At 27.8% G+C, this 12,842-nt stretch overlaps 1 protein-coding gene across 2 annotated transcripts in view; it reads right to left on the minus strand.

The window, feature by feature from the left end:
• Positions 1 to 4,117: 4,117 nt before the first annotated feature.
• Positions 4,118 to 12,842, minus strand: part of LOC142320103 (uncharacterized) — a 157,604-nt gene continuing 148,879 nt past the window's right edge. For both annotated transcript variants that reach the window (XM_075357782.1, XM_075357781.1), the window contains one exon: positions 4,118 to 4,546. In XM_075357782.1, the coding sequence (XP_075213897.1) occupies positions 4,519 to 4,546 (28 nt within the window). In that variant the 3' untranslated portion in view covers positions 4,118 to 4,518. The remainder of the gene's footprint in view (positions 4,547 to 12,842) is intronic.

The raw sequence follows: 12,842 nt of genomic DNA on the forward strand, positions 1-12,842 counted from the left end.
TTCTTAAATAATTCCTCAACAGTTATTAAAAAAACAGAATTTAGCAAATGTCCCTACCTGAAAACTATATATTTTTTGATATGAGATTATTACTTAAGGAATAGTCCAGGCCATTTTTGAAATTAATCATTACATTTTGAAGTGGTTATAATGATTTGAAGTTTTTTTGTATACTAAAATTTTTATTTTTCAATGACTTTTAAAATGATTGTCATAGCCATAGTATTTTTTAAATTGTGTCAATAGCCATTTAAAATTCTTGTAATACCTCTCAAAGGGGGTGGTGTGTTGGTCTTATATTGAAACGGATTGTTTTGGGACAGGAAAACTTGGTAAATGTCATTTTTCTATGTTTAAGAATTTAAAAGTTACTTAAGGGTTCCAATAGTTTATCAACATTGTTCATAAACAGCCTTCTATCATAAACATAGATATTGAAATTTTTGCCAAACATATAAAATGACTAGGAAGATATTATCTTATTTCTAAAAGCAGTTTCAAAACTAAAGGTTCATCACTAGTTAGTAAAATATTCCTACTAGAAAAAAGTTTTATATAAATCTAAATCTGGATATCTTATTAACTGACGATGAACCTTTGTTTAATAGAAATTTGATCATTAAAATATTTAGCAACACTTAAGATAAGATTTGAAAATTATATATATATATAGATAAATAATCATGTGGTTATAGTAGAGTAGGTATAACTTGTCCAAGCTGAATTGGTACAAATCTGATTGATGAAAGCATAGCTATATATCTTGCTGCTTAACGAGCATGGGTTTATAATACTATTTGATTAAAGACAGTATGTATAAGGTACGACTACTGTTTATTCCAATCAATAAACAAATTTATGTTTTATATTTATTAGTTACTTATTTAATCCTGACTTTATATATTATTAAATTAATAATTCATTTCTTTTTAGATACTGAAATGTTATGAAATATTATGCAGACTAATTTGCTGTTACTGATTAGTGTTTAGGCAAAAGTATATTTATTTATAGTTTTGTAACTGTATATACATCCAAGCCAAACAAGCACAAGATTGATGTTTATGCTACACTTTTCGCCCTTGTTCTGGGAGTGGAGAACAACCATACACTAGCCTAGGCAATGAGTCATACATAAGAAAAACTTCTTTATTCAGGTTTGTGTAAATAATAACTGAACAATGTGTGTCATTCGAAACATTCAAATGAAATATTATATCTCTGTTACAAACCGTTCCTGATTCATTGAAAGACTAACTTGTTTTTGTAAATGATTCCATTCCAATTTATACTGTATTTGCAGTTGCGTATGATATACATATATATTTTTTTATATTAAAAATTAAATTATTTCAATCAATAACATGAGTCATATGATTTTTGGTGGGCAGTTATGTTAAGACTCAGCTTTCTCTTTAAATAAATTCTCACTTTCTTTTTACTCTTATTTAATAAATTTTTCTACTGTAGTTGGTCAGTTTAGTACCAGCCATAGAAGTTAGTACATGTTGAGTCCAGCATGTATTAAAACTTGACCAGTTAATTGTGTGTATCTAAAGAGTATTATTGGTGCCATACTAGATGGCGGTTTACCATTCATTTCATCACCTTGCAAAGGGTACTGGTCAAGGAGATACGACAATAACTTGTGGAGATGATTTATCTTTACCAGCTTTTTCAGTATGGGGATCATCAGTGCCTCTGACTAAGAATCTGATAACACCTGAGAATACCTGTCAGAGAATATTCTATTATAGATACACAAAAGATGTGCGGCAGAATCTGGGAGGTGTGACAACATACTGAGCCTGATATTATCATTTTTGAGGGTAAGGGTCACGAGAATTATTAAGGACATACCTTATTTCATTATAAGAAAAGGGTACATTTAATTCATTCTGTGAGTCTTCAATCACCAAAGGGAAATTTTCTATCTACAACGTATATCTTTCAAATTCAGGGCAGTACGATGATGTAAGTGAAACTGCCCTAAACTAAATGTGGATGCTACATCAACTGCTACAGTAACAAGGTTTTTACGATTTTGCAGTCCAATCGGCTGCGGTTACTGTACCAATCCACACATGGTTTGAACCTTTCTCCATACAACAGATGGTGTTATCCCAAAAATGGATTCAGCCATGATTTTTGTTTAGCACACCGAAACACTCAAGGCAAATCGAGTGTTATATATTTTATTACCAATGATGATTTATTTTGTTTGAAGATAACAAAGGATTTGCATTAAATTTTGCATTAGAAATGGAATAAAGTGCAATAACATGGTGAAGATATTAGAAAAGGTTTTTGATGAGGATATTATCTTGATACCATACCAAGGGTTTATGAGTGGTGCAAATGGTTTCAAGAAGGCTGTGAAGATGATGATGGCAAAAGTGTTGGACATCCTGAAGACATCAACATCAATGAAAATATTGACAAAATAAAGAATAATGTAATCAATAATTCCTAATCCCTATTAGAGAAGTTGCTGAAGAGGTGGGAATCTCTTATGGTTCATGTGGTACAATTTTGGGTATGAAACAAGCAACAGCAAAATTTATTTCAAAACTGTCAAAATTTTCAACAAAAGCCACTTCACAAAAAAAAATTGGAAGACAATTGTTAGTTGACATCGCTGATGACTCAGAATTACTTAAAATGTGTCTGAAACATGGGTGGATGATTATGATATTGAAACAAAACCATTTTCATCCCAATGGAAACTTCATTTAACTACATGATCTAAAGTGGTTAGTACAACCACTTCAGATCAATATATGTGTAGTTCAAGACTACACATTCACCTGTACATTTACACTTACATACCAGACTGCGCACTGATGTCTTGGCATCTCTGTAGAGTACTGTTGACATCATGTCACTGTGTTGTTATTCTGTAATCTGGTATGCATAAATAAAATAATAAATAAATACAAAGAAACCAACCACAAATGTGGGAAATAGTTCTTGGAATTTGCATTACAATAATGCTCCAAAAAATATTAGTGCTTTTTCGGGAAAATCCACCACCGTTAAATGGTACAGGTGGGCATGTATTCTGGAGAGAACCCAATAAATAAACTTCCAAGAAGTACGAACAAAAAATTTGATTGTAAACCAAAGTATTTCTTTAAAATGAATAATATAAATTTTCATTTAAAATCTGATAAACTAAGAGAAATCTTAAAAGTTTTAGATGTATTTAAAGTTCCACATTAGCAGTTCAAGAAACATATCTAAATGACATCTTGAATATGAATGATGCTTAATTCTAAAAGGAAAACCAGACAGAATATTTATGCATAATGTCCCACACTTGGAGGTGAATTTATCATAAACAAAAATTTCTAAACTATGTAATAAATTTTGAATCCCCTTTTGACTGATTATCCTTTTTAACAATAAAGTCTGGAAATAAGAACATACACTTTAATCAAAGCTCATGTTCTAATAAATAAAGATAATGGAAGGAACCCAAAAAAAATTAAAAATTTGATTTTGTCAGATATAAAAACCTCTAAAATTCCCCAGAAAAATAATATAAAAATTCGGTTAGGAGATTCTGTTAGCTTAAGAGAAAAAAAGTTTTTTTTTTTAATTTTCAGAGAATATGCAGCCCATCATGAATGTCCAATATATATCAAAATGAAAGAGAATGAATTTCACTGAGAATGTTATAACCTAAAATTAATGTCTCTGCCCTTTAAGATAAATGAAAAACCAAAAAGCGTGCAAGTCCCCCAGATATAAAACAGATTTTCAAATAGACCATGTTGCCCTGTATAAGAAGTAATGAATGTTCAAAAAATTCCAAAAGATCCATAATGCCTTTCTTGTCCTGGTCTGTTTTGGAACAAACATAGATCATAATCATTACTTTAACAAAAATAAAAGTAAAGTTCATCCTAAATAAAAAAGAAGCAATTCCCAAAGTTATACAAAAATATGAAATAGAAATTAAAATGAAAGAAAAATACCAACAAGAAATTAAAACTTTAATTTCCATGACTGATCAAACTATATTAAAGAGGGAGTAGAAATTTTGATTGTGATTTAATTACATTAAATCACAATCAAAATAAAATTATTATTATTATAAAATAAAAATATCTAGATATAATAGATTCAAAAAAAAAGATTAGTTTATACACTTACAAAAGTAATACAAAGAATAATATAATAAATTAGAAATTACAGATATTAAATTAATACCAAATATGGTATTATCAGTTAATCATAATATTTAAACAAAAGTAAGACTCAATATAAAAAAGAGAAAATGTAACAATAAATTAAACAAAATTATAAAACAGATATTAAATATAGTTACCAGTTGTTATTTTAATTGTAATTACCAGCCAGCTGGTTCAACATTTTAATACTACACATTTAATACATTTTTAACACTACCATTATTTTTTGGCACATTATTTTGAATAATTTTCTAACAAAAATGGATTCAAATATATTATAGATACTGTATATTTATATTATATTGGGGTAATATTACAAACTTTAAAAACAAGAAATTTCTTCTACTTTCCTGAAACAAAAAAAAAAAAAATTAAATACAAGAAACGCACATCACTTATTGCATGATTTAGAGAACAGTTTTAACTTATTAAAGTACATCTGCCTAAATATGTTCTACATACTTACACGTTAGAGAAATTGAAAAATATTAAACAATCATTGTCTCTTAGGTAACATACAGATGTAAACTACACCCAAAAATGAAATGGAAATATTGATTTTGTTAAAAAAAAGTCTGGGTAATTCTATTTTAAGAGTACAAGTATACATCAAGACAACCAAAAACAGAATCTCTTGTTTTGATCAGTTAAATATATTATTATACCACATTATTAAAAATGTACATTAAAACACAAAAAAATCAATTCTGCTTAAAGTTATTTATTACAAAAGCTCCTTAATTCATTATATAAAATTATATTCAAATTATTTCTCCTCCACATGGAATTTCTGAAATCAAAAACTGTTCTTCAAAACGATAGAATTTGGCTAAAAAGTATAACAGAAACTTCCTGAAACACCCTTCAAAATGCTTCCACATGTATCGTATTTGGCTCTCAGTAATTACTTTCTCATTCCCAAACCTTAAGAAATGGCCCGCTCACTCAACCGTGAAGTGAAATGATTCGCTTCAATTGATAAGGTCAAGACTGAAACATCCGTTTATTTTGCAGATTTGGACAGATTGAATTACACTGAGCATAATAAAATGTTGGTATAATAAATCAAATTATGAGGTAACTTACAATTTAATTCTAACAAATTTTTTATTAAAAACTACAAGAAAAAATTCTGATAACTTCAGATAGCCTACTTCCCTCAAAATAATTTTAAAATAAAACCAATTTTTATTTAAATTATTTATCATTTAATTGACTTACAGTAGATTACATTTGTTACTAAAAGCAGATTTATGGATACAACTGCCTTCTCCAATATTATTGGAGAGCTATGATTTATATATACAGAGGATGTTTATAAAATGGTAGACTGGCTGTACTTTCTCAGATTTTACTTGTAAAACTAAACAAAAAATATCCTTGGGAAAAATGGCGATTTCTTCTTCATCTTTCCCTGTCCAGCTTTTTGTTATTTTTATATAAAAATTTATATACAAATCACATTAATATTTGGTAAGCATTTTGGTAATAAAGTTTTAAAATTAACAAAAAATTAAGAATTAAATACCTTCACAAATTACAAAATGGCGGCCATGTTTATTTTTCAGTCCATTACATCTCCGTAAATATTAGCCTTATCAGAATTTATGTTAAAATATTAAGCGTTTCATTTTGAACAAAATGATATTTTATTTTTTTAAATAGATTAACAAATAGCCGAATTATGGTAGAAAATTGATGTTGTAAATTTGTGTCTGTTTTCATGTACTCCACTTCACATTCAATTCGATTACATATTGTTTTTATTTATTATTGATTCTAGTATTATAACTTAGTATCAAGTTAATAATTTTTTCATAATAATAGACCTAATAATTATAAAAATGAAACCACTACCTGTGATAATCTTACATTAATTATTGTAGAACATTAAGGGTAACTAAACAGTTAAAATTGTTAAAAATTATCAGAAATGTTCAGTGTCCATCATTAGAAATTACACAAGTCTCCACTCTTTTTTTGAGAGATTGTGTTAACTGTTCAAAATAAAAGGCTTAATATTTTAGCAAATAACATAAATTTTGATAAAACTAATATTTACTGAGATATTACGGATTGAAAAATAAACATGGCCGCCATTTTGTAATTTGCAAAGGTAAACAAACTTCTGATTTTTTGATAATTTTAAAACTTTATTACTAAGACGCTTACCAAATATTAATGCGATTCGTCTATCCAAACTTGAGATATAAACTTTTATACAAAAATAAAAAAATGGCAGACAGGGAGAGAACAAAGGATAAATCGCCATTTTTCCTAAGGATATTTTTTGTTTAGTTTTACAAGTAGAATTTGATAAAGTATAGCCAGGCCACAATTTTAGAAATACTCTGTATATATAATATAATGTGGGTGTGTATATATATATATATATATATATATAATATTTTTTCAGAGCCTCCACAAAGTACAAAATTAGAGAGCGCACCACGCTTGTCTTTGCTTTTCTATAATCAACAAAATGTTTTCAGGCCCAAGCCCATATTCAGTGATATTTTTTATTTTAATAAATTCTTCTTTGTTTACATTTACACATTAATTTTAGTTTTTACATTTTATTTTGTAAAAATTGTTTGTTAAAAATTTCAGAACAAATATTTGTTCAGTCAAGAGAATGAAAAAGTATTGCAATAACTATTAATTTATCGATATCTTTTCATTATATTCCAACTTAAATAATTTTAATAAGAATGTCACCATCAAATTCTGCTTGAAAATTTATAAGGCTGAATTTAAGTTTTTTTATATATATATATATATATATATATATATATACAGTTTTTCTAAACTTTTTAATGTTTTTATTACTATTTTCATGTTCATTATTTACTTTTTCAATTAGTTTTAAATTATTTTCTAAACTATTAGTTAAATTGTGATTAGTATTTATTAAATAGTCAGCTAAATTTGAGAAACCTATTTTCTTTTGTTTTTTAACTACCTAAAACGTTCATTATTTAGGAATAACTGAAAAAGTATACTAATACAGAGTTACCCAGTAATTAATAAAAAAAAGAGTATTAATATAATACAGTACATTATTAATATATAATAATAGTATTAATACATACTATGTAATAATAGTTATGAATACATACTGTATTCGTAACACTGTATTAGTTACTCTGTAATAGTCTATACGAAGATGTATAGAGTATTACGAAGTAATGTAGATATTTTAAATAAATTTTTTTTTCCGGCTGAAAACCTATTCCATTTACAACACGTCTCACTCTAACCCCCATGTTTTTCTCTTTCCTTTCCTACCACAGGTAAAATGCCTGCTCAAAACCTATTTCCAATCTGTGCAGACATTTTACTGGACAGTGATTTTTTTGTATTCTGCTTGGAATGACCTGCAGATATGTCATCAAGCACTACAAACTTTAAAGTAATTTTCCTGAGAGTAATAACTTTGGAAAGTTCCTCATATAAGTAATGAGGATTTTTTGAGGAATTCTCAGACAAGACTCAAGTTTGGGGTCTGATGATGCTTGATGACATATTTATTTCAGAGCAGGATAAAAAAGAAATCAGCTCAATCCATCCAATAGAATGCCCACACATACTGGAAATAGATTTTCAACCCGATTTTTTTAATTTATAAGATTTATAATATATGTAAAAGCATGCATGTTCTTTGACTTAATTTTTTTTGGGAAATTACAAAGTATTGTTCACCCATATTGTTTATTCAATTTTTCATTTAAGATCAAACAGTAATCTTGCTCAATAATAATTTTTATTGGTAATTTTAGTAGAAATATTGTACCTTTAGACCAGAAATCTGGAATTATTTTGATAAAATGAATACACATATAAAGTACGGTAAAATCTTCCTGAAACACTCTACATGTATATACATTACTACTTAGAAACATTCAAAAATACAATAATACTTCTTTGAAGCAAAAATCTAGTTCCATGCAAAGAATATTCATATTTAAAAAATTACCAATAGCATTTCTAAAGTAAGCAAACTACATTTTGTACTACTTTATTTCATAATTTGCAATCTGCAATTATTATGCACTGAAATAAGTAACAAAGCATGCAAAATACAATACAAAGCAGCATGCAGTATAAGTAGAATAAATGTATTGTTTTAATGCATCAAGCTAGCACAGATATTTACATCGAGCAAGAAGTGAAACTATATTGTGTCCTTTACATTAAAGCAGATAAACATGACATAAAACACTAAAGAAAAATGTAATTTAACGATCCACTGCTATATTATTTCCTGTTTGTGTTAATACAATTACTAAGTGCATTTACGATTTAACTATAAAATAATAATTATTTATCATTAAGAAAGTGAGAATAGATGAATTTTCTAATATTACACTTGAATACAATATATTTTTTACATTTTATTACTTCCTTAGTTTATTCATAAACCGAGTGAAATGAGGTCTTGTATAAACAACCTTTTGGCATTTCATGATTTGTAACACAATTATACCCACATATGTTCAATTTTTATGAAATTTTGCAATAAGATTCCTTCATATTAGAGAAAATGTTGATGTTTCAAGAGCCCTTATTTTAAAAACACAAAAAAGTTATAAAAATTTCTGGCAGATGTACTTATGTTGGCATATATTTTGATTAATATCTCTGGACTGATTCAATATAAATTCTTTGAGAATAGCTCAAAAGATTCTCTGTATATAGGCCGTTGATGAAATTAAAATTTTGGATAAAATTAAAAAAGTGGAGGGTAGATTTCACCATTTTTAATTTTTGAATATTGGTTGGAGAAAATTAAGCTTTAGAATAATAAAAGAATTTAAGATAATAAAAATTTCAAAGCTTTATGTCAATTGGATTTAGGGATGGGGGATTTTCAACATTAATTCTAAACAGTCTTTGCCTCCTATCTTGAAAACTTGTTGATAAAAAAAAGAAAGAAGTTTGGCTCTATATGTATATATATATATATATATAATATGTTTGGTCTGACTTTCAAACTCATTGGATAAAGAGGCATCATAGTACCCATTTTCTTTTTATAATAAATTATAATCTGTTTAACCTTGTACTATATTGGGCTAATTTAATGAAGTAAATAATTATTATTCCAACAAGTAAATTTTCAAGCTACAAAACCAAGGGGGTTTTGTATCAAATTTCTGAACTTTAATTTTCAAGATTGAAAATCAACTGTATCTAGCATTAAATAGACAATATGAGAACCTTTTAAAAAAACTAGGGTTCCATGTGACCCAACTTAAAGAATTTTAAAAAATTAAATTTTTTTAGAATTTCTAATTCAGGGCAATTATAAATGATGGACTCAATTTAATAACTCTGTATTTCCTGAACTATACATCGTATCTGACTGATCTACATAGTAGTTAAGAGCAAGTCCAAAAGTTTTGAATAACATTGTTTGAGCGCACGTAATTACATAAACAACCACTAGAGTGCTTGTACCGCTATTACAAATCAGTTGGGTAATATTGTTATAGTTAAACACAAGGTTTTATGTGTTGAGTACAATAAATCACAGTCAGCAACTGCAGTGCAGAATGCGTTTTGTCTCCAATTTAATATTCACCCTCCAACAAAAAAAAAGTATATGTTGTTGGTTCAACCAGTTTGAACAAATAGTGTCTCTGTGAAGGCAAGAGCACAGGCCAACCCGGCCAACTGCATGTGGCAGAGACTCAACCAATGTGGCAGAGTCTCAACCAACTGTCTGGTATGTTTTGAGGCATTATTTACTTTTCAAGCCATACTGCCTTCAACTTTTACAGGCTCTTTACAATTATACAGTAACAACATGAAACCGAGGCATAATTTTTAATCATTTGTTTATTTATAATGAAATTTATTAGTTGAATGATGATAAAGTTTAATTCAGTTTAACAAATCTTTAGTTTTATGAATTATTATTTTTACTATTTTCAGTAAAAGTTATTCATTTAATTAGCTGTGGTGTGCAATTTAAAAACGGTTGGAAGCCATTTTATGAGATAAAAAAAGCATATTATTGTGTACTATGCAACAGATTTAAATGTTGGAACTATCAAATGTTAATGATTAGTTGAAGAGAAAAGAAAAATTACTAATGTTCTGTGAAAAACCTACTAATGATCAACCACAAAATGTTAAATGAACTACTATATCTTATTTATTCATACATAAAAAAAGGGTATTTCTTTGTCAGACAATATTAAACAAAGAAAGGAACAAAGTGTAGCTAGTAATTTAGCTAATAATTACAGGACTATGTGTGATTATAATGAAAATCACAATATAAGATAAGATGAAAATTACAGTATAAGATAATCAACTTTAAGTGGGGAGATATTATCTAGCTGAACAATGCTAATAATGTTCAGTTTAAATTACTGTATAAAATAAACTTGTGTAACAAATGAAAGCTATTTTTCTCTAACTAAAATTTTTCTTTTTAACATCCAACACAACATTTATCACCCATATTATTTCAGTTATTAAAAGGTTCAATGTAAAATAAATCGCTGAACAAGTAATATGTTTTTTCTTTCAATGAGCAAAATACCTAACTTTTAACAAATACTTCATGTTGTTTTAGATTAAATTCCAGTTAAAATTTAATCATTTTAAATTTGATTTGAACATTCATATTTTTGAACATCAGAATAATTAAATCAATAGGGTAATAATTAAATTAGTTAATTGTACATAACTGGTCAAGGGATCGAATTTGGATTACACTGCCTATTTCTTACCGGGTCTTCAAAAAGGTAGTAAAATAGCAACCTAAATACTCCAGATTATTGACTATTTTACTGTAAACAGATTAATTATGAATATCTAAAAAGTACATTTAAAAATAAATTATCATAATAGATTTCTGGTAAATTCAGTAAATAGATATGGGTTAACTGGCAGATAAAACAGAAAAATTAAATGTATATGAATTACGTAAAATTAATCAACATTTAAATTACCTTACTTGTTTATTGTTAATAATAATGTGATAATGATATCAAAAATTCAACAGATTGACGAGACATTGTTAACTGATATTAACTGATCAAATAGGTGGAGGTTGTTGCCATCTCAGTTGTATATACGGACGTATCAATTCTTCTACACTATATTCACTGATCGGACGGTAATTTCTTGTTCCACCAATATCACCATTAAAATTAAAATTGTTTATATAGTAATGTATCATTAAAGAACATGTTGTAACACTAAAAACACTTATAACTGAACACATAAATATGTTGCACAACCAACTCGATTGTTTTTTCTGTTTTACTGCCTTCACTGATGCAAACATTTTCCTAAGCCATCATCAATAAAATATGTATATTAAAAAAAAAATACTAAATAGAATATTTTAAATCTAATTATACAGTGGAACTTCATTATATAAATCATAAGGGAGTAATAAAAAACTTAATTTTCAATCATTTTAAATGTTGATACACATACACACAAATATAAAAATCTGACTAAAAATAAGTAAGAATCTATTACACAGAGTGTTTGGGCAACAGGAATCTAAAAAGTAATGGCCTATATCTAGAAACAGTCGCTGTAATCTCTTAAATGTAGACTCAATCAACAGGAAATATCTCCAAGCTTGGTTCTGTATATTCTCAGGGTCAGCAGAATACACATGCACAGGCAAGCCGACTCACTATGTAATGTACTTGACTACTCAGAGTAGTAGTCAATCAAGATGTGGACCCCACAACAGAAGGTTAAGTGCGTGCTTTGGTCAGCGAAGTTTCAATCAGTTATGCGTGTATATTAACACATACAAACTGAATGGAATATCGATCCTCCTACATCAAAGTCTATTTGTACTGATTGAAACTTTGCTAACCCAAAGCACATACTTAATCTTCTTTTGTGGGGTCCACATATCGACTGACTAGTAGTCAGTCTGACTACAACTGTATTGTGAGTTGGCTTGCCTGTGTAAGTGTATTCCACTGACGACAGTAAACAGAACAAATCTTGGGAATATTTCCTGTCGATTGAGCCTACATTTAAGAGATTACAATCGGTTTTCTAAATATACACAATTTTACTTTTGGATACCTTTAGCTCAGACACTCCGTATATTTAAAATAAATAGTTCAGAGAAACAGTAAATCAAAAAATTTTGAATGATAGCCTTAGGGAATTACATCTCTGACCCTGCTATTCCACTCTTATGATTTAGCTATCATAGAACAGTGGAATGGAGGAACATGTAATAAAAGGATATTTTAAAAAACATTACTACTAAGATTAGCAAACAGAATTTTACATCATTTGAAATGATTAAAATTGATTAAAATGATTAAATGTGATTAAAATTAAAAAATATTTGAAGGCAAATGTTTTCCTCTGAAAAATATAAATTTGTAGGTGGCTAACCAATGTAGTCTCACTTTGGCTGACCTTCCCTCATGTTATAAAAACAGCTTATACAAGAACAATAATCAAGTGTATGAATTTTCTCAACATTTTTTATCAATGTTGAATCAATTGCAAATACACTCAATATACGATTGATTACCTTGGAAAAATCTCTTTACAAAAAATTCTTACAATGCTTGATAAAAAATGTTACTTCAAATTAACAAATTTATTCTTTCAGGACTTTCTACATCACAGTGAAAAGGATAT

The sequence above is a fragment of the Lycorma delicatula genome, chromosome 2 (genome assembly GCF_047948215.1).
Source record: "Lycorma delicatula isolate Av1 chromosome 2, ASM4794821v1, whole genome shotgun sequence".
NCBI lineage: Eukaryota > Metazoa > Arthropoda > Insecta > Hemiptera > Fulgoridae > Lycorma > Lycorma delicatula.